The sequence below is a fragment of the Diabrotica undecimpunctata genome, chromosome 9 (assembly GCF_040954645.1).
Source record: "Diabrotica undecimpunctata isolate CICGRU chromosome 9, icDiaUnde3, whole genome shotgun sequence".
Taxonomy (NCBI): Eukaryota; Metazoa; Arthropoda; class Insecta; order Coleoptera; family Chrysomelidae; genus Diabrotica; species Diabrotica undecimpunctata.
The window spans coordinates 117,062,033-117,086,611 of NC_092811.1; the positions used below are offsets into that span (position 1 = coordinate 117,062,033).

The 24,579-nt window shown below is 36.0% G+C and overlaps 1 protein-coding gene across 7 annotated transcripts in view; it reads left to right on the forward strand.

The window, feature by feature from the left end:
- CLIP-190 (Cytoplasmic linker protein 190) overlaps positions 1-24,579 on the forward strand; it is a 199,219-nt gene that overhangs the window by 142,438 nt on the left and 32,202 nt on the right. For all 7 annotated transcript variants that reach the window (XM_072544143.1, XM_072544145.1, XM_072544147.1 and 4 more), the window contains one exon: positions 13,301-13,399. In XM_072544143.1, coding sequence (XP_072400244.1) covers positions 13,301-13,399 — 99 coding nt within the window. The remainder of the gene's footprint in view (positions 1-13,300; positions 13,400-24,579) is intronic.

Here is a 24,579-nt window from a genome sequence, read left to right on the forward strand (position 1 = left end):
GAGATTTTCTTTTTTTTTATTACAGGGATTAAACTTTGCTTGTTATTCCTATATCTCCCGTCCCTTTTGGTTTGTAATTGAGTATTTTTTTGAGTAGTTTTTTTACATGCTGTGAATATGTTATAATCAGCTACAATGTCGTTTTATAGTGTATACCAGTACAGTTGTAGCATGTATTGCTTTATATGGAATTTATACAGGGTGGTTCTTAAGTCTTCTTCTTCATGATGTGCCTATCCGTTACGAATGTTGGCGATCATCATGGCAATCTTTATCTTATCTGCAGCAGCGCGGAAAAGCTACACAGATGTTGTATTGAACCAGATTCTGAGGTTCTTTAACCAAAATGTTCTTCTTCTTCCTGGACCCCGTTTTCCAAATATTTTTCCTTTGCAGCATGGCTTGAAGGAGAGCATATCTGGATTCATTTCGCATAATATGTCCGAAGAACTGTAACTGTAACCGAATAAGAAGATTTGTCTTTTACCATTTAGTACCAGAACCATTAAAGTAGAACCATTTAGTAGAATACCTTTTTCAGTTTCGTGCAAAGCTTCGATAAATATTCTTGCAGAGTACAGATTGAAGATTAGAGGAGACAAAATACAGCCTTGCCTCACTCCACGCACGATTTTCACATAGTCAGTGTGTTCACCTTCAACTATAGATTTGCTGTCTGATTCCAGTAGAGACTTCTAATTATTTTCAGATCTTGGTTGCTAATTCCTGTTTCTTTTAGTATTTGCATCATCTTGGCGTGCTGTACTCGATCAAACGCTTTCTCGTAATCAACCAGACATGCGTATACGCCGCAGTTGACGTCTCTGCATCTCTGGAATAAAACTTTTACTGAGAACAAAGCCTCTTTAGTACCAACAGCATTTGTGAACCCGAACTGGTTGGGGGAAATTTGACTATCACACAGCTTGTAGATTCTCTTATGAATTATCTTTAGGAACAATTTTAGGAGATGACTCATGAGGCTTATAGTACGGTAATCTTCGCATTTTTTTGCCTCCTTGTTTTTTTGGAAGTGCAATAAACTCAGATTTTAGCCATTCTGTTGGTATTTCTCCAGAGTTGTATATGTTGTTGAATATCTTTGCGATTATTGCTATTGATTCGTCGTCCATTAGTTTGAGTATTTCTGCTTGTATATTATCAGGGCCTGCCGCTTTGCCATCCTTTAACTGTGTTATTGCGGAGTAAACTTCCTGCTGTAATATTCTTGGTCCATCATTTACCTCTTCTTCTTGTTCAAAGGTCTTATCTCTTTGGTTTTCAAATAGTTTTTCTAGATATTCTTTCCACGTTCCTATTTTACTCTGTTTGTCCAAGATGATGTTTCCGTACAATCAGTTATATTTCCTTTCTGCCTTCGTCTTAGTCCCCCTGTGAGTTCTTTAACTTTCCTATGTACATTGTGACTATCGTACTTTGACTGCATCTTTCCTTTGCTTCTTTTTCTTTCGCTTCTCTGATTTTCGTTCTTATTAATATATTTATGGTTTTATATTTGTCTGGGTCATTTTTGGCTTCTCTTCTCTCGTCCATTAGTTTCAGGATCTCATCTGTTAATGTCCTTGAGTAATTGTACAAAAAGAAACAGTAGATTCATCACTTTAAAATATTACGATTTAAGTCAACTTGCTTTAATAAAATGTTGATATTAAGAAAGATACAGGGTGTTAAAGTGGAAATTTAAAATTTTATTTTTCACTATAAGTAACTTCCACGTTTGTAAATATTTATGGTTAAAAATTTATAACTCGATTCTTTTAAGTATGAGGAATTATAATTTAATGCACATTTTGATGTAGCTGATAGAGGGCGCCACATATGCCATATATGTGGCATACATTTGCGCTTAACTTTTTTGCTCTTTAAGCTATTTGTGTCAGAAAATATTAAAGATACAAGATTATTTTAACAAAAAAAGGGTATACCTATTAATAACTTCAAAACTCGACAGTTTTCGAGATAATCGCATTTTACGAATCAGCTGCATAATTCTCATTTAACGCAATTACTCCAGGCAGCGAAGGAAAATGGACAAAAACATCAATACTGCCAAATTTTTTCGTTAAATAAAGTTAATGGTTGAGGAGGTAACATGCAAACAGGCTTAAGTCACACAAAAATCAAATCTAAGTTAGATGTCCCAATGCATTGTTCTGTTGTAGCCAAAGTGGTTTAGTTTATCTGATTCATGCCAAAAAAATTATTACCCATATGAAAACCATTTTAAAAACCACCTTTACATGCAAAAAAACTTATTTCCACTATACTGGTCCACGCTAACCAGCTTATGTCCAACCAACCAATAGAAGCTCTGCAACTGCCACTCAGCTGACCCAGTGAGACTTACAAATTTGAGGTTATGTGAGGGTTTATTGTCAAAATATTTAAAAACAATTAGTAATTACCTTATTATTTAAAGAATAATGGATGGGACAGATGGAAATGTAAGTGTTTGTGAATTAAATAAAGGGACTAGAAAGAGAACAGTTACAGGAGAAAAAAGGAAAAGTGAACAAATTACCAAGTATGTAGCTCCTAAAAGAGCCCTTGTTTTTGTACCGTTTAAGCACAAAAATAAACGTTTCACGTGCGTAAAAATAAGGCTTATTTACATCAGCGCTTTTAAAGAAAAGTATTATAAAGTTCCAGACACGAAAAGACAAGACAATACAATTGCCAGTCTGATTCATACAACACGAATCAAAAGACATAGGCCTAGGTCGGTAAACAAAAACAAAAAGAAAAAACCTGGACATGAGCGAAAGTACCTACTCAATACAATACTTTTTTCCAACTGTCTCTGGTGTTAAAACTTCTGTATATTTAAAGCTTTTTCGCACTGTTATTGGTATTGAAGAAACTACAATAAAACATAGCCAAATAAGTGCATTTTGGGTTTGTTATGAAGGGAAAAGAGGAGGTAACTAAAATTATATCTGAGTAGTGAATTAATTATTAGCAAACTAAGTAAAATATTAACGTAGGCTTTAAGTCACCTGCCTTCGATACTTACAGTACGTGCTGCCTTTTCAACGAATAAATTAAAAGTGCACCAGCTCAGTCTGCTGAAAGGCGCAGCTAATGTTTAAAAGTGGATTCATTCAAGAAGAGCAAAGGCATGGAAAGGCATATGAGTACATGGAAATGGATGTTTCTCATTCTGTTAACCATTACTTTGATCTTCAACAAATTCAGCCACAACCGAAAAGTCCAATTTAAGAAGCTTAGTACGCGAGACTTTGGTTTTATACCTTTTGTATTACTGATCTAAAAACTCAAAAACTACATGTTCTACACTTGAACAGAGAAGCATACAGAAAAACAAAGTGTGGAAATATCATCGGCTCTCTTTAACTATTTGAAAGAAGCTAATTTTTAATTTACAAAGTAGGACCCCATGGATACGGCAAAAGAAATGATAGAGGACACACATTGATGAATTACTTGGAGGAGAAGCAACTATATGCAATGAATACATTCTTTAAGAAAAAAACCCCAAAAAAATGGACATGGATTAGTCCCAATGGTGAAACTAAAAACGAAATTGATTATATTCTTTCAACGCAAAAATCCATGGTTAAAGACGTAACAGCCGTAAATCGTTTCTCAACTGGTAGCGACCATAGACTAGTCCGAGTCAAGCTGATCATTGATAGTAGATTTGAAACAAGAAAGAAAATGGAAAATAATCAGAAATTAGACATGGAAAAACTAAAACAAGAAAAACAGACGTACGAACAGAGAATAAAGCAAATATTGCCGACCAAGGAAGATATAGAACACAAACATATCGATGAAATAAACATGAAATTTACTGAAACTCTAATGAAAGTGGGTAAAGAAATAGCACAGGCAAAAACAAAAAAAGAAAGTTTCAAGTTCAGTTTATGAACACAAGAAGAACATTACTAGAACAAGGGGACAGAAATAAAATGGAATGCAAAGAAATAAACAAAACTATTAGAAAAAATATCAAGGAGTGTAATCGGAGAGTACAGGGAGAAAAGATAGAGAAAACAATTGAAAAAAATAGAAACATGAAGTGCTTAAAGCAGAACCTGGGAAACATACAAATTCATAGCATAAAGAACAAAGAAGGAGTGGAGACCAACAATATAAAAGAAATTTTACAGATAACGCACGAATATTATAAAAATAAAACAGAACAAAAACCAACCCAAGAAATCCGTAATCAGTTACAACTGAAAATAAAGAACGTTAACTCTGACCTACAACCAGAAATCAGTAAAAATGAAATAAAAAAGGCACTCAAAGAAATGAAGAATAACAAATCTCCTGGAAAAGATGGAATAACTGTTGAAATGCTAAAAAATGGGGGGGGACTACAGTGGAAGTCCTTTATGTACTAATGAATAAAATATTGAACACAAAACAAATACCCACCTCATGGAACGATGTAGTAACACTATTACTATTTAAGAAAGGCGATAGAAAAGATCTGAAGGCTCATAACGCTATTGAATGTAATGTACAAACTGTTAACTAAACTACTAACAAAGAGATTAACAACTAAGTTAGATAATTACCAGTCAAGAGAGCAAGCCGGTTTTAGAAAAGGATTCAGTACAAGCGACCATCTGATTTTGATAAAAATATTAATTGAAAAGGCCAAAGAATATCAGATCCCAATGTATATGGCATTTGTAGACTTTGAAAAAGCATTCGATAAGGTGGAACATTGGGCAGTAAAGAAGTCTTTACAAAATGGGAGAATAGACTATAGATACACGGACTTAATTTCCAATATATATGATCAAGCAACAACATCCATTAAAATAGTTGAACAAACGGAGCTCATTAAGATACGGCGAGGGGTCAGACAGGGTGACACTATATCACCCAAACTATTTAATCAAGCTTTGGAAGACGTTATGAGGAAATTACAATGGGAAAAACGGGGTATTAACATAAATGGCCAATACTTGAATCACTTGAGATATGCAGACGACATTGTATTAATAACAGATAAAAGGGAAGAATTACAAAATATGATGGATGAATTAAATAGCGAATCAACAAAAATAGGTCTACAAATGAATTATAATAAAACGAAAATTATGATCAACCAACCAAAAGAATTAATAATTACAATTGCACAAACAACTATAGAACAAGTAAAAGAATATGTATATTTGGGACTAGTTAAATTAAATAAACAATATCAGACCGGAGAAATAAAGAGAAGGATACGGTTGGCTTGGGTATCCTTCGGAAAACTTTCCTATATACTAAAAAATAGAAAATACCCTCAATATTTAAAAACAAGAGTCTTCAACCAATGTATACTTCTTCTTCTCACCTACGGTTCTCAAACTTGGGACGTTTACAAAGGAAAACATGGAAAAAATAGCAAAGACCCAAAGAGCCATGGAAAGGCAAATGCTGAACATCAGGCTATCAAACAAGAAAAGAAATACTTGGGTCCGCAACAAAACAAAAGTGACCGATGTATTAACGCAGATAGCAAAACTTAAGTGGAAGTTCGCTGGACATACCATAAGACAGAAAGGCGACAGATGGAATAAGATGATTATACACTGGAGACCGTATAGTTACAAACGAAAAAGAGGAAGGCCACAAATGAGATGGTGAGATGACTTGAAGAAACATGCAGGCCCGAAGTGAATATAAACTGCCTACAATAGAGAGACGTGGAAAAAGGAAGAGGAGGTCTATGTCCAAAATTGGACAGCAAGGGCTGTATAGATAGAGAATTTTTAGAAGTGTTCTGTACTAAGGTTGTTTAGTGATGGTTGTATTTCTTAAAATAAAAATAATATTGTTCTGAGAACACTGATTCATTTTTTGGAAACACACAAAACATCAATCCAAACGATTTTATTGTATTTCGCTGTACTCGGACATACCCGCCATATTTTACCCGCCGACCGTGTTTTTAGAAGATCAAAAAAGCAATTGCGAAAAAAAACAAATCCATAATTTCACAGGAATACCGTGACATCTACAGTGGTAATAGGTAAGATAAGAGCACTAGGAGAAAATTGACCAGTTCTTGATACTAAGAAGCTAAGTGAATAATATAAGGACATCCAATCGATTAGTGAACTGAAGAGAATTGAAATATGCTACCGGACACAAGAAGAAATTGAACATCTCCGAAAAAAGGGAAAAGTAAAGTCTTACAAAAATATTGTGTTGGTAAGAGGCTTGAAAAAAGTATGAAGGAAAAGAGTCTTTTATATCTTTTAGAAAGAAACAGAAAAATAATCTTAAACTAGTGAGACTGGAGGAACTCCCACGTCCTCATGTATTAACCAAAGAAAAGACAAAGATGTTCATAAACTTTTGTTGAAAAAAATGTTTTTCCGACTCACGCCACACCTTGGTTGGTACAAGAGTTTCATTTTTGATGAACCCACTACAGCAGCTGCTGGTGAGGAGCAGGAAGTAATGAGTGGCCTCGACGATGAGCGCTGTGACTTCCATATTTAGAAAAACTGTTTGTTTGTTGCATTAACTACCTATTATGACAATGTTTGTCACTTAGGTAAAGCTGATATTATTATTTTATAAAAATAGAAGTTCATTCAGAAAACCATAGTTCCTTTACTTTATTGCTTTGTTTTTTTACTTTATTTACATGCAAATCATCTTATGTGCACAACATTTTACACGCAAAACGACTTATTTCCACTGAGTTCGTGCAAAAGGTCTTATTGCCAAAACAAAATCAATTTCTTAAACTATTTTAGAAGTAGAACGATATTTTACTTGAGACATAATAAGGAACATCGCTGGTGTAAACCGTAAACAGCAGAGGTCTAAGGACGGAACCCTGAGGCACTCCACTTTCCACTAACCTGTCCTGTGAGAAAGATTCGCCAACTCTAACTTTGTAATATCGATCTGTCAGAAAATCATCTATCCAACGAAATAAAGTACCGCGAACTCCTAAATGTTCTAGCTTATGTAGAAGTCTGCGCTTAGGTACAAGGCCAAAGGCTTTAGAGAAATCTAGATAAATAACGTCGACCGGCTGCGAACTGTTAAGGGATGACGTCCAGTCGTTAACACAATGTAAGAGATTGGTTAGTGTAGAGCGACCAGAGACAAATCCATATTGTTGTGTTGGAATAACATGTTTCTGGAGAAGGAATTTGGTCATCTCCTCGGAGATAATGGCTTCCATAACTTTGGCAACTACTGGCAGCAAGCTAATCGGACGATAATTGTTGGGGTCGAGTTTGTTGCCTTTTTTAAAAATAGGGGTAACGGAAGCTAATTTCCAACTAGGGGGTAAGGAGTTCTGGATGAAAGAAGTTTGCATAATTAACGTTAAGGGTATTGCAAGCGTGTCTGCGCTCCTTTTTAATAGTTTTGGTGTTAAACCATCTAAACCGGGTGAAGCGGCTGTGCGAAGTTTAATTAAGTTTGACATGATCCACTGTGAATTTAACTGTAAGGATGCGCCGACACGATTACAGTTAATAGCATGTAGATAACCATCATTCGATTCTTTAGTAAAAACCTGTGAAAATGCTAAAGAGAGAGTTTCGGAAGATTCTTTGTCAGAAGAGCATAAAGTCTGGTTGGATTTTTGAAGTAGAGGAATGGAAACTTTAGACGTCATGGAGGAACGTATGTATTTGTAGACTTTTTTAATGTTACCGCTTTTGATAACATTTGCTTCAAAATTTTGTCTTAGGGTTTTTAGAGATGTTTTTAAGTTATTTGAAAATCTGCGGTGGCTTTGGGTGTGTTTAAATTTTCGCCATAGATGTTGTTTGTGATTAATTTGTTTAATTGCTGTTCGATTTATCCAGGGTTTAAGGTTGTTTTTATACTCTTAGGGAAAGTGGTATTTGTAGAAATTATATTGTGGACTTTATCGAGAAATGCAGTCCACATTAATGAGAGGTCGTTTAAGTTTGCAAAAAATAAATGCCAGTCGATTTGAGAGAGTTCAATGTCCACTTCAGAAAAGTCGGTAGTAGCATATAGTAGCATTTGGATTACATCTGTAATTTTTGTTCGTTTTCTTATTTCTCCATTGCTTGCTATCGCTGAACTTAATATTGGGCATTCTCCGTTTCATAGCTGTCTGAGTCACTTGGAGTTTGTGAACTGTTATTGTTAAAAGCCCATGTTTCAGTTCCATATTTCAGTACCGGAAGCACATACTGATCGAAAGTTTTTGCCTTTAAAGTATTTGGTAAAATTGATTTAAATACTGTTTGTAATCTTCCGAATGCTGCCCATGCTATGGAACATATTCTATTTAAGTCAGCCTTTAAGTTGAGCTTTGTTAATTCGATTTTTGTCCTAAGTATATATATGACTCAACATTTTCTTTGTTATTATTGTCCAGAGTTATATCCTCAGTTATATCTAGAGATTAGTTTGTTAGATATTTAGTTTTTGCTAGATTTATGATTAGTCCTATTTCTTTTGATTTTGTATTTAGATCTAACAGCATTTTCTGCAATTCTTCTCTGCCTTTTGCTATTAACGTAACATCATCGGCAAATCTCAGGTGATTCAGGTTTTCGCCGTCTATCGTCACTCCTTTATTTCGTATGTATATCGTATGTTCCGAACTTTAGAATGGAGAAATAAAGGATTGACATACGACATACTTGTCCGTAAATGCCGTAAATTAATTATTCCCCGTTCGTCTCATCTCCTTACATGGCGACATTGAATGGCCTCTACGATCGCCTAACCTCACGCCTACAGATTTTTTTTTTTTGGAGGTACTTGAAAAGCTGCGTCTATGTTGATACATCTGCTACCATCGCTCAGCTTAAACAATGGATTCGCGATGAAATCAACCATATTCCACTTGCCTTATGTGAACATGTATTCCAACACGTTTGCAGGAGTGCTATCAGCAAGACGGCCGTCATCTGAACACCATTATATTATCTAAACAGTCAATCGGCATTTATATGCTTTTATGATTTGGTAATAAATCGTTTCTGAATTTACAACTTTGCCTTTTATACATTTTTAAAAAGGCAAATTTACTGTGGGTCACCTTGTAGTTTTGAACATATTTTTAGTTCAATAATCTTTTTTCAAATAATTTTTTTTATATAATTGATTTTACTTTATCACCAGTGAGAAAAAATGTTCCATTCTTTTTCATAAGATTTTAATGACAAATTATCTACGAAATGTAATTTAAAATCATGAATTGCTTTATTAAAATATGTTTTTCTGTCAGTATAATCCTTTTCTAAATACGAACATAAAAATAGCGTGCCTGCACAGGCACAAAAACATTATTGTATGGACTGAAGATTATAATTATCAAAATTACATCGTTAAATCATTACAAAAAAGTAGCATATGTTACATTTCTTCGTGACATGAGTAAAAAAGTTACATATACACTCTGTCCTCTTCAGAATGATAGCACGAATCCTTTAACTTATATCATTATCCTCTATACCATATATACCTATAACCATAGGCTACGAATGCGAAAATGGAAATTCATAAGTCGGATACAGGGTGAGTCAAAATGTACTGGTAATTTTAAATGGATCACCCAGTATTTTACATCACTTTCGAAAAGTAATAAGTAATATTACCACTCGTCAATTTAGATATGTACAATTAATGGTATAAAATTTAGTCTGTTACATATAAAGTACTTTAAGATATATGAAAACAAAATATCGTAAATTTTAATCCACAGTAACTGGTCAGGGTACGTCCTTACTTTCAATGGGAAAAAACTATTATATTGAATGTGCATGATGCGTTAGTTCACAAAACTCCAAATATTACTGTTCGAGAAATCATTGGTTGTTGTTCAGCTATGACAGGAGTTGGGAAAGCAACAATTTATCGATTTTTAAAAGAAAGGAAAGCTGGAAGAAGTGTCAAGCCAAAAAAAACTTATCAGAAAGAAACTAATGGAAACTGATGACTTCGTTAAAACTGCCATACGTTATAAAGTTCACTCTGTGTAAATCTTGATTATGTTGCCTATGTGAGTCCATTTTAAATAGGTTAAAGGAAATAAGAATGAGACTTACTCACAATCAATTTATTCTACCACCAAAAACCGGTTTCGCATACTATAATGTGCTATGCATCTTCAGGTCAACGTTACATGGTAAACTAAATTCTAAAAATATAATAACACGTATTAGGGTGCTGTTTGGTACAGAATATACAGCAATTATGCCAATAGTATATGTGTGTGAAATCCATCTCAGTTAGCGCACCTCGATGGAAGAGGAACTTTTGGTGGGAATGCGTGTGTATGGAGCGCTGACGGGACGGAGAAGATGCACATCGTTACAATACCAAATCCCTCGGCACTGAATCGGCAAATCGTTTTCGTTTTATGTTAATCCTCGAACCTATTGTATCAGCTACCTGAATCTCATAATACAGGGAGGATACAACGAAAGATATCGAGACACATTTCTAATAAAGAAATGTTTACGAGTCGCTTTAATTTTTTGAACGACCCTGTAGTGTTTCGTACACATTTTTGAATTTATAATAAGGTGCTCTGCTGTCAAGCTCAAGAGGGCAGAATATAATTTTGTATTAATATCTTTTTGGCCGTCGCCAATGCAAAAGTAATATTTTTACCATAATTCGTTTAGGTGTGATAATTTTCACGCTGCCACGCATTGAAAAATTATTTTTCCGTCGCTCATTTTTAGAAATTACAGTCGCAAATACACGAATACAACAGAATAAACTTTCTTCTTTTAGGAGCTACTTTTTTACCGCGCATTTTTAAAAGTTTTCTTTTCTGCTTGTTAGGGCAAAGGTTCCAAGATGTGGCTAATCAATTACAAACACTTTCCACTGAAGCCAATAAAGTAGGTTTGAAAATCAATATTAGTAAAACCAAATCCATGAGATCACAACAACATACAGATCGAAAATGTGGAAAACTTTACGTATCTTGGAAGTGTCATAACAGAAAGCGGAGTTACCGAGGATGATATTCGTATGAGGATACGAAAAGCTCAACAAGCATTCAGCATGCTCAACCCTATACCTGACCGAACAAAAAAGGGTAGAACATCAAATCAAGTCCAGAAAGTGGGGTTGGATTGGTCACACACACAGAAAAAATAATTCCAGTATTACAAAGATCCTAGAGTAGAATCCCCAAGAAAGAAGAAAAAGACGAGATAAGAGGTCAAGGAAAGTCTTGGAATGAGGTCAAGGCCTTAGCGCAAAATAGAACCTGTTGGCGCGTTTTCACTGAAGCTCTATGTTCCACTTATTAGTTGGAGAATCTTATATATATATATATATATATATATATATATATATATATATATATATATATATATATATATATATATATATATATATATATATATATATATATATTTAAAAGTTTTCATAGTCACAGCATCAGAATTGATTGTTTGCGCCGTTACTCATCGAAAAGTAATTCTTTTCATTGGAACTTTAATTGCAATGATAGTTTTCGTGAACACTAACAGAAATAATTTTGTTTGCCTTCACTCATTGTAGAGTTAATCTTTTCCCCGAGCAGTACGAGAAGTTATATAGTTTTCGTCGATACATAAATAGAAATATCTTTTTTCGTAGTCACTTCTGGCCCTCGTGGATCCAATTTTTTTTTAATATTTCACAGATCATCTTACCATGGTGTAAGTGGTCTTCCTCTGTTTTGTTATCTCTTCTTGGTCTCCATTCGGTTCAATTGCGTGTACACCTTCCATCCTTCATCCTTGTTACGTGGCCAGCCCATCCCCACAACATCTGTAACTCTGGTTCTGTTTCGTAGCTCTTCGTTTGTGATGTTGTCTTTTATTGTTACTCCTATCATTGAACGCCCCATCCTTCTTTGTGCCATCTTAGTCTTTAACTAAGAAGAAACACTAAGAATAGTCAATTATTCAGTTTTTTTTTCGTCCGCATTATTAGGAATTACAGTTTTCGAGGAAAGAGAATTAGAAGTGATTATATTTGCTGTTACTCATCGAAAAGTAATTCTTTTCCCAGTTACGACACTGAATTGTACATAATTGACACATCTAGTACACCAGAAACTATGCAATATTATATTAGCAAGTTTTTAGCGTATTATTTCGTATTTTCAAAATAAATGAATTTTTAAAAACTACTTTTGGCAATTTGAAGTTATAATTGGCGCAGTCTGTAGGATACGTGCAGAACGGAAAAGAACAATTTATACATCAAGTGTGATAGATCTTTTTGGGTTTTTGGTGTTTCAACATCGTAGTGCGTATCCACGTCGAACCTCTACCCTACAGCACAATTTAGCGAGAAGTAGCAGCCTTACTGTGAAAACACAAACTTGGAGAAGAGAACCAGGTGCTGCATATAACTGTTCAACAAAATGAAAACAATAATATGGTTGATTCTGATACAGCTGATATACCAGACGACCCATCAGATTAAAGGAGGTGACACAGATATTAATATAACACCTCTCAAAACCTTTTACTCCCAATTAGATTAGACACATGTAGATTAATTTATAGTAAACATACATTTATTTCTTAAATAAACTTAAATCAAATGGTTAGATAAGTATAATCTCTCAAAGAAGTTAATTTTAAATAATAAAAACTAAAGTGGTAAAAGTAAATATTCCAATACTATTTCATAACATGGCTTGACAGAAGACATGTTAGAAAAAAGAGAAGTTTTGTTCAATACATTAAAGAAAAAAATAGAAAATATCTACTCCATATCCGATCTAAAAACGGACCTAATTGATAATAATAATAGTCTCCCGTTTTATACCGCTTCGCGGCTTTGGGAGTATAGCAGGGCAGTCTGCTATATCTAGGGCCTACGGTATACAAGGAAGGTAACATGGCCAGTGCTACGCTTCAACCGCCTATTATTACCCCTGGTTTTACCCAAGGTACTCATTTTATTCAGGCTGAGTCGACCTGGGGCCTATAGACATTTTTAAAAATGTCTAGTTGTTCTTGCCGGCGGTAGGATTCGAACTCCGGACCACCGGCATGCGAGGCAAGCATCCTACCGCTTGCGCTACGCAGGCCCGGACCTAATTGATGCCATAGGCAATCCCATAGGCCATCCTCATAACATTCACAACTTAGGTATGGTACCAAGAAAAATAAATAAATAAAATCAATATTTCCAAGCATCGACGCAGTTAGTATATATAATAAATGGACAATAATTTCATTTTATCTACCATATTAGTATGTTTTACCATTTCTGCTACATATTATTGCTGAATGTAATCGTTCCAATATCTAGTTTTAAATACTAAATTTATCCACAGGACGTATTAAAGGAGAAGCAGCAACACATCGAACAACTTCTGAAGGAGAGGGAAGAGGCAGATCATAAGCTTATAATGGTGGAGCAAGAATATAAAAAGGTAAGTTGTGTAGGTTTGCTTGGTCGGTGCAGTGGCGGCTTTTGGGGGTAGGCAGGATAGGCCGGGCCTACCCAATAATTTTAAGAGCTTTAAAATTGAAAAACATATATTCAAAAATTATGTTAATGCATGTAACTAACTTTTAAATGTACTAAATCACTTAATACATTAGCGTCCGTTAAAACAACCATGTTATTATATTACCACAGAAAGCATCGAATCGTATTCAGGCATTTTAAATATCATTAATAGGCCCCATCGGAACTGGCCGACCCAGCTCACATAAGATCCCGGTACAAAAAGCATTTGAAGTAAAGCAGCTTGCCGGACAACGATTTATATTGTCGTATTTATGTTTGCTGTTTAGGCACCAGACGATCGGGCCTACGCCGATCATCGTTGTCACTTGTAACGTAATTATCGAATTGTAATATAAATTTTCTTTTAAATTATGGTAAAAAAATATATGTAACATAATCTATAATTGTAACATATTTTTAAACAAACAACACAATTGCAAACAAGTGCACGGTTGCCCAAATTAATTAAAAAAAAAATCATAAAGTTCGAAAAAAAAAGATTCCCACTCTCACAAAAAAAAAATATGTATTACACACACTAGCGGCTACAGATTTTTTTTGGGGAGGTCATGGATCTTGAGGGTGATTATTTTTCTCTGATGCAAGGTCACTTTTTGTGTTACCACCAATAGGATAAGTGGATTTTCAAATATTTTTAGGGGAGGGGTCATGACCCTGTGACCCCTCCCTCTGGATCCGCCACGGATTACACATAGCTATATGTAATTTGCTGGCTTACCCTACCCAAAATTTTACCACACCAGCCGCCACTGGGTCGGTGTGTAGTAATTATTATTGGTTTCCGGGATTTTGGTCTGCAACTATATTGCTACTGACATTTCGTCTACGGCAGCGGTTCTCAACCTTTTTTTAGAGTACCTACATAAAACAGTACTATTTGTCTTTCATTAAAATATTTTAATCATATGAATAATAGTTATAATGAGCTCATAGCTATATAGCTTGTATGAATAATGAAAGTAAACTAAAACATTTAGAGATAAAAAAAAGGGGATTAATATAATATGAATAGAAGTAATGCAATACTTGAAAAAAATCATCATTGGTATATTTGTGTCTGTTTGGTGAAATAAAGAAATTCACCATTGTGTTCAATGTTTAAAAGTTTTAAGGGACTTAAAATTTACAATTTTTACAGCGTCCTTAAAGCACTGAACAATTTCTGCAGGAATACCCTAACATGCCAATGCTTGCCTTTGAATCTACAAGTAAGCCCATTCTATATTCTCGTTGATCTTCTTTACTCCTGTCACAAGATCAGAATATGTTCCAGTCATTGATTTTGCACCATCTGTGCATATGTTTGCGTACACCTAAGCAAAAAGACCAGTTTATTTCATATTTTTGCCAATAGTCATTGATCAGATTCAAAATTGCTACACCAGTCGTATAAGTTTCCAGTGATTTTGCAAATACCACATCTTCTTGAATGGAATTCCTAAAAATATGTCTAATAGGCCACTAAATGAACGTGAGATACGGCGGTACCCTGTAATTTTTCGTGTCACTACCGAATTACATGAAAATTTGAATTTAGGTTCTACTTACCCTCCACTTTACTTTTGGACTTGTGCCGTTGGTTCCTTTTTATTTTTTAGGGGAGAAAACTACCCATATTGGTAAAAATCTTATAATTATAAATTAAAGGGGGTAATTTATTCAAATCAACTTTTAATGAAGTATATGAATGTCAATTAACATCAAACAACAAAATTTAAGATTTATTACAGTTTAACCCCTAAATCTCACCCCCTAGAATAGTTATAATTAAAACAATGTCAATGAATACCTTGTCTCCATTGATTTGCATGGAAATCAATGGAGGAAAACCTCCATTTCAAAACATGTTTACTAAAAAAGGGACCAATTTTATTTTGAGCGTACCTCACTTAGTAGTGGCAAAGGAAGTGGAAGACCGAAGCTGAGATACTTAGAACAAATAGAAAATGATATAACAACCTTAAAAATAAAAAACTGGAGAAAAAAAAGCACGAAACAGATCAGAATGGAGAAGAATCCTGGAACAGGCCAAGACCCAAAAAGGGTTGTCGAGCCAGTGATGATGATGATGATGACCTCGCTTAGTTTTGATGCTAAAAAAAACAACGGCATGATCTCATCAACTGTATGGTCTTTGTCGGTTAGGTGATAGCCTAGATGATGCTCCACTCTGTAGATCTTGGGCGTGGTCCCACGAAATCAATTGAGACATTGTGCCAAGGCTTTTCTATAGTGAATACTCACATCTTCGTGCTGGCTGCATCTGGGACGGTTTACACCTAAGGCATTAATTTATAGTTTCTAACATAGTTATTTGAACATAGCCAGACCAGTATTTTGGCGCTATTCGGCAAACGGTTGTCGCAATTCTTAACTGGCCTGCTGCTATGCCATTTTTATTCTTTTTGGTTTCTGTTCGGGTCTCATTCGGTTTATATTCGGGTTCGGTTCTTCTTCGGAGTTGATTCCTATTTGATTTTTCTTCGGATTCGATTCCTATTCAGGTCTTATTCGGGTTAGTTTCTTTTCGGTTATTTTTTTAGATTCTTCGGTTTTTGTCAGATCTCCGCTATCTTTAAAAGAAATTCCTTGTCTTAATCCTAATCCTGTTAATACACACACTGAAAAGACAGGAAAGGACGGGTCAAAAGAATAGAGATGGAACGGGCCGATCAACACTCGGTTCGGCGAGGAACGGACAGCGACTAATCACTACTTAGTCACGGGAAAGAATAGGTTTGTCTCAGATCAATACTCCAAGACCGGGAACGGAACTGCCGCTAGATCAACACTCTAGCAGAAGCGATTGGCCTTTAGTCAATACCCTAGCGTCAGTGGAGTTATCAGATCAACACTCTGGCGGAAATCCGGACGGTTGGCCTCCAGTCAACGCCCAGAGGCCCTGTGGAGTTCCCATTAGATCAGCACTCTAGCGCAACTCGACTATCTCTTGTGGCGTACGCGGTTTTATATCGTCGTAGGCCTTCCATCTCCTCTAGCGCGCATCGATGGAAGAGTAACTTTTGGTGGGACTGCCTGTGTACGAGACGCTAACGGGACGGAGGCGATGCACGTCGTTACAAGGCACAAGGTCAATTTTTTTTTAAGCCTACATATTGTGATGTCTTTAGTGCAAGGTCCGATCGAATTTTCTGCCGCTCTATGAGCTTGTCCAGATCTTGCGATTCTGTAACTAACTCGAAATTATGTAACACTTGAAAAGCCAACAGAAAGAAGAATATGTTTATATATATATATATATATATATATATATATATATATATATATATATATATATATGTATATATATATATATATATATATATGTATATATATATATATATATATATATATATATATATATATATATATATATATATATATGTTTTTCGGATAAGTTTCCGCGGTCAGATAAATGAAAATTACTGAGTTCTCGGGAAGAACCGCGTTGAGAATTTAAAACTCGACGTTTCGGCACCCATTTTGGAGCCATTATCAAGAGTGATACGGTTCGGTTCGAGTTCGGGGTCTCAATCTGCCTACTCCCCTGACTCGAGACGTACCAGTATCGTGTTCTATATTGCAAGAACTGTCTCTCGGCACTGAGGTCTCAATCTGCCTACTCCTCAGTGTCGAGTGACCGAACCGTATCACTCTTGATAATGGCTCCAAAATGGGTGCCGAAACGTCGAGTTTTAAATTCTCAACGCGGTTCTTCCCGAGAACTCAGTAATTTTCATTTATCTGACCGCGGAAACTTATCCGAACATTTTATTCGCCTCTACGGGGAGGAATTTTTTATTCTTAATAAATCTTTTTCTAATCTTCTAACACGCAAATACCGTCTTCTCTGTGATCTTGCTTTTCTTAAATCATGTCGTGACCATCAAGTCATTCCAAAATCTTTACAAGTTAAACATCACACCAAATCTTCATCAATTTCCAAAATTCTTAGAGCCACTGGTTTTTCGCTTCTTAGAAATTCAATTCATTCCACCCGACGCAACTTAGATACAACAAATTCCCAACTTCTTAAAACCTACAATGACATCCACTCTTTCAATATCCATCCATTATTATGGGACACTTTCGATCGTCTTTCTCACCAAAAAGCCCAACACATTTCTGACAACAAAACCCAAACCCAGAAACGCAAACTGGACCAACTCATCTCTCAGCAAAATCCACCGCCCATTTCAAATCAACAACCTTCTACTGTTGTTCACAATTTCTCAGATATTCACATATCCGATTCAGCTACCAAAGCTCTGTCAAAAGGCTTCAATTTCTCTGTCACTCCTCTTTCCATTCCAACTGAGAAAATTATTTGTCAAACTGAAGAAGCTATTTCCCATCTTCCTTCCGACCAAGCCGAAGTTGCCAGACAAGATGTCGCCAGAATTCTCCGTACTTCCAAACCCCCACCTTCAAATATCAGTCTTTCAGAAAGACGTGCCCTCAAAGAACTTTACAACAACCCTGACATCGTCATCCTTCCGGCCGACAAAGGTAATGCCACCGTCATTCTCAACTCTTCTAACTATTTCGACAAAATGTCCGAACTTCTGAATTCCACAGAATACAAACTTGTCCCAAATGATCCAACCACATATCTAGAAAAAACGACCAAATCCATTATAAATAAGTCTACTCTACCTCCAGACCTCAAAAAATCTCTTATACCCAGAGAAAAATCATCCCGAATTCCAAAGATATACGGCCTTCCAAAAATCCATAAGCCCAATGTTCCCCTAAGACCCATCGTCAGTGCATACAACTGTCCCACTCAGAAATTGGCAAAACATCTCGCTTCATTCTTACAACCATTAGCCGAAAACGCCTCGTCCTTTGTCAAAAACTCTTTTCATTTCATTGATCTTCTGAAAAACTTTTCTATTTCACCCTCAGACATACTAGTCAGTTTTGACATTGTTTCTTTATTCACCAACATTCCCATCGATGAAACCATTTCCATCTTGGACTCTAAACATCAAATTCCTCAAGACACATTATCTCTTATAAAACACTGCATGTCTAATACATATTTCACGTTCCAAAATCATTTCTATCGTCAAATCAAAGGTGTCCCAATGGGATCGCCCCTCTCTCCCGTAATAGCAGATATCTACATGGAACATTTCGAAACAGTAGCCTTGTCCTCGTCAAGTCTCAAACCCACCTGCTGGTTACGGTACGTTGATGACACCTTTGTCATTTGGCCCCATGGTAAAGACACATTAGATCTCTTCCTCTCCCACCTGAATGGAATACATCCCAGCATTCAATTCACGATGGAAGTTGAGTCTGAAGCGTCTTTGCCATTCCTTGATGTTCTTATTCAGAAAAATCCACCTCACAGTTTTTCCTATTCCGTGTACCGGAAACCCACTCATACAAACCGCTATCTTAATGCCCAGTCACATCATCACCCCGCCCAACTTAATTCAGTCATCAACACTCTTATTTCCCGTTCCATAAGACTTAGCGACAACAATCACAGGTCATCCGAAATCAATTCAATAAGACAAACACTCCTACAAAACGGCTACCACAAAACCCAAATCAATAGAAGCATTCAAAAACTTCTAAACCCCATTCCATCCAAAAAAGAAACCTTGCTGCCGGATCAACCCAAAATCTTTCTACCTTTCATTAAAGGTGTTACTGACAAGATCAGTAGAACTCTTATCCCTCTTAATATCAAAACCATCTTCACCACTCACTCCAAATTGTCCAATCTCGTCAGATCCGTAAAAGACCAAATCCCCAATGAAGACCATGGTGTCTACGAGATACCTTGTTCCAGTTGCCCACGTACATACGTAGGACAGTCAAACCGACGAATCCATAACCGTATTTACGAACATTCTCTATCAGTCAAACATTCCGATACCACTTCAGCCCTAGCCCAACATCATATTCAGACAGGCCACAAAATAGATTTCGAAAAAGCAAAAACCATCGCTCCCACCCGCTCATTAAAAGCGAGAATCATTCGTGAAGCTATCGAAATCGAAAAACGGCCTAACAGCTTGAACACGCGCGATGACGCGAAACGATTGCCGGCAACATGGCGACCCCTGCTTCAGCGACCTCCTGCCCACACCGCTCAGGCCACCTCAGTTCAGACCACGTCAGCGCATACCGTTCCCGCGCATACAGCGAGTATAAAAGCAGCCACACAAGGTAAGACCGGTTGTCACTCGACACTGAGGAGTAGGCAGATTGAGACCTCAGTGCCGAGAGACAGTTCTTGCAATATAGAACACGATACTGGTACGTCTCGAGTCAGGGGAGTAGGCAGATTGAGACCCCGAACTCGAACCGAACCGTATCACTCTTGATAATGGCTCCAAAATGGGTGCCGAAACGTCGAGTTTTAAATTCTCAACGCGGTTCTTCCCGAGAACTCAGTAATTTTCATATATATATATATATATATATATATATATATATATATATATATATATATATATATATATATATATATATATATATATATATATATATATATTTCTTTGTAGTACCAATTGACTTCTGGACGAAAAGTATTCCCATTTGGCATCCGTGAATATTCACGGGCCACAATATACAGCGAATTCTGTTGCGGTACCAATTGGCATCAATCGCTGTTGCGGTTTCTTTGGCATCGATTGGCTTTGGACCTTTAGCATCCATTGGTTTATGACTCAAGTCGACAATAATACCTAAAGGTTTCGGTGGAATTCTACCTGAGTCAATTCATCTGTTCAGTCATTGTAATATTTTGTTGTCGAAACGGATGTTTAAAAATTTAACTTGTTAGAATATATAACTCTTTATCTATAAATTGTAGGCAGGTAGTTATTGCTTTTTTCGAGATTGAATATTTTTCTTTTAAAATTATGACAGCTTCAAATTTGATTTAATTTGCTAAATACTTTTATTTTACATTTTTTAAGCTCAGTAATTTAAAAATGTTTTATCGTCTTTTAACAACTTCTAGTCTGATTATTCCCTGAGTAAAAGAGCTCTGTTGTAATGAATTATTTGGTATTACTAAAGAAATTCTGGTATAGTAGGATTAAATGTTAAAATTAAATGTTACAATGATTGTAACTTCATGTCTTGGGCTGTTACGTCGCATTATGGGCTATATGGGCTGTATTTTCTCGTTCTTGTTCGTATTTCTCTTCGATTTGCATTTTCGATGACACTTTCCAATATTTTAGCAAATTCAAAGTCCATGAAAAATACTTAGAAAGCAAACAAAAGTACTTATAAGAGTATACGACCATTTGATAACACTCACTGTGAAAATTTTTGCAAGTGAAGATGTTTAAGACAACCGGCACATTATTGCCAAACGCAAAGTGCACATAACTTTCTCCTTTATTTTTTGGTATCTGACTTCTTACAACTATGGTTGTAAGGTTGTAAAAAAAGGTATAATTGTTAATAACTTTAAAACTTAACAGTTTACGAAATAATCCCATTTTACAAATCAGCTGCACAACTCTGATTTAATGCAATTACTCATAGCCACGAAGGAGAAATAGGCTAAACCATGAATACTTCTTAATTTCGGTATGAAATACCTTTAACAAAAGTTAAGAATGTACTATAAAGTATGAATAATTAATAACGTGCTACATGTTTTGACATTGCATTATTTTATGTTTCATGAATTTGGCCAAATCTTATCATACGTTAATTCAATCCATAGTAATATTAAATTTACAAGAGAAATAAAACAAAACCAGTCAATAAATTTTCTAGACTTAAAAATTATAAGAATTGAAAACAAACACGAGTTCTCTGTATTTCATAAACCTATACATACTGACACAACCATACACAGTACTTCATCCCATCCTGCACAACATAAATTAGCAGCCTACTATAGTATGTTCCACAGATTGACAGAAATCCCAATGTCAGATAATAACTTCGAAGTAGAATTGAATATCATTAAACTTATAGCAATAAATATTGGATACAACGAACACATAATAAACAAAATGTTACAGCAAAAACTACTCAAAAAAGCCCTTAAATCAATCTTCCCACCACAAGAGAAAAAGCCCAATACAATATATTGCTCGATCACGTCATATACAGGTAATATATTAACTAAAATAGCCAGACAGATCAAAAGAAAAGAATAACACCAGCATTTAAATATATTAAGAACAACAAGAGCCAAACGAAAAACATGCACTTACACACTGGGGTTTATAAACTCACCTGTGGAGACTGTCCAAAAGCTTACATCGGTCAAACCGGTAGAGCCTTCAACAAACGTATAACAGAACATAAAAGGGCTTTCAATAATAGGAAAACAGAATCCACATATGCACTTCACCTTCTAGATCATAATCATTCTTTTAACGACCAATTTCAAATTCTTCACGTCCAAAATAAAAGCCTTAAGCTATCTTTATTAGAATCTATGAAAATTAAAAGACACCAATTCTGAATGACGAACTTGAGACTAACAACTCCCCCCCTCCTCAACCTGTTCAGTGAAACTATATAACCTGAACGCACAGTAGGTTAACCATCACTTAAGAAAGGCAAGTTGCCGAAACAGCTGTAGTGACAATTACTAAATAAATTTTGTGGAAGTACAGAAAACAAAAGTTTTCAGTTGTTTTATTCTAGAAATTTTACATTTCATCATAAATTGTTAAGTTTCACACTAGTTTTTCAAAATGAGAGATGACAGAATGATATACAAATAAGCAAGAAATCGTTCTTGTTGTTACTAATGAAAATGGTACCAGTATTCGACAGGTGGCAAGGAATTTTATCGTCAGTTCTTCCGTCATCCATCATGCTTGGAATCGATATGTAGAAACCGGTCGATATAAAAGACGCATTGGACAGGGTCGTAAAAGGAAATCAAACCCAAGAACTTCCTTCAGCAGCAAGGGATTCAAACCATGGATTGGCCACCCCTGAGTCTCGATCTAAATCTAATTGAACATAGCTTAACTTTTTGGATCAATAGCAACAACTACTCCGATGGCTAATGCCTCTCCCGGTGTTGAATTACACTTCCAAATGGTTGCAGAACAACACAACTCACCAAGTGTGAAACACTAGACAGCTGTTTCGGTCCACCCAGACTATCATTAGTGACGTTTGGGTTCACCATTGGAAAGTTGTCCGTTCTGCTTTGGGGACTGTGTCCTCTGACTATAAAATATAAGCGAAAAATTGCAATACACTCTTAACTGCTCAACATATCAAGGTGTTACAGCAGGTGTTCCGCGTGCAATGCTGCCATGTTCACATGTACAGCGTGGAAAACAAGAGTCATTTGCTGTCGGTTAAGGTTACCGAAAACCCAAGCAAAGCTTAACTTTTTGGATCAATAGCAACAACTACTCCAGTGACTCCAATAGTGAACATGGCAGCATTGCACGCGGAACACCTGCTATAACACCTTGATGTGTTGAGCAGTTAAGAGTGTATTGCATTTATTCGCTTATACTAATTGAACATCTTTGGGATATGTTAGATAGATGTGTCCCGAGGCGCCCACATCCACCTCAAATCCTTCAACAACTAAAAGAAACTCTAATCGAAGAATGGGAAAATATAGGTACCTCAACAAGATATCGACAGACTTATACGCAGCATGCCACGTAGATTTCAAGTACTAATTCGCGCTGGTGAAAAATACACACGATATTAAGAATCAATTTTTCTTCATATCCTTACGTTAGAGATGTGGAACAACTGCTTATTCCATTTCATTTGTTGTAGTGTTTTCAAGTTGTTATGATTATCTTCAAAATGGTATGTAGAAATGGTTTTAATTTATTAAATTTATTTGAACAAAACATGATTCCTTTATTCAGGTAATAAGATTTCTATATTATTAAAATTATTAAGACGCAAATATGTGTGAGGCAAAATTAATAACAAACTATGAACGAATAAATAAACGAAACACAAATATAGAGATATCAGCAGGAGTGGTGAGAAAAGCAAAGAATAGTAGAAGGCAGGAGAGTAATAATATCCCAGTTAAAGACAAAAAATGATCCAGAAATTGAAATTTCATAAGACACTTTAATAAAGTATAGGTAGAAGAGCGAGCACTAAATCCTACGTATCTGATCTACCCGAAAATGTATTACTTTGCTATACTATAAAATACTAGTTATGTTTGGATCAACAGAAACAACTACTCCGAGGGCTAATACCCCTACCGGCATTGAATTATACTATTGATCCTATAGTCGCAGAACAACACAACCCATCAAATGTGAAACGCCAAACAGCTGTTTCGGTCCGCCAGACCTCATCAGTGACGCTTGGCTTCTCCATTGGAAAGTTGTTCGTTCTGCTTAAGGGTACAAGGTCCTCTGAATCTCAAATGTAGATGAGAATGCAATCCACTCTTAACTGATCAACATTTAATATGTCATCACAGGTGTTCCGTGTGCAATGCTGCTAGGTCACCTATGTGATCAGTTAAGAGTGGATTGCATTCTCATTTACATTTGAGATTCAGAGGACCTTGTCCCCTTAAGCAGAACGGACAACTTTCCAATGGAGAAGCCAAGCGTCACTGATGAGGTCTGGCGGACCGAAACTGCTGTTTGGCGCTTCACACTTGATGGGTTGTGTTGATCTGCGACCATTGGATCAATAGTATAATTCAATGCCAGTAGGTGTATTACCCCTCGGAGTAGTGGTTTTTGTTGATCCAAACATAATTGGTTGGGTTTCGGTGACCTAAACCGATCAGCAAAGGGCTCTTGTTGTTCCAAGTTGTACATGGGTGACCTGGCAGCATTGCACACGGAACACCGATGATGACATATTAAATGTTGATCAGTTAAGAGTGGATTGCATTCTCATTTACATTTGAGATTCAGAGGACCTTGTCCCCTTAAGCAGAACGGACAACTTTCCAATGGAGAAGCCAAGCGTCACTGATAAGGTCTGGCGGACCGAAACAGCTGTTTGGCGTTTCACACTTGATGGGTTGTGTTGTTCTGCGACCATTGGATCAATAGTATAATTCAATGCCAGTAGGGGTATTAGCCCACGGAGTAGTTGTTTCTGTTGATCCAATCATAA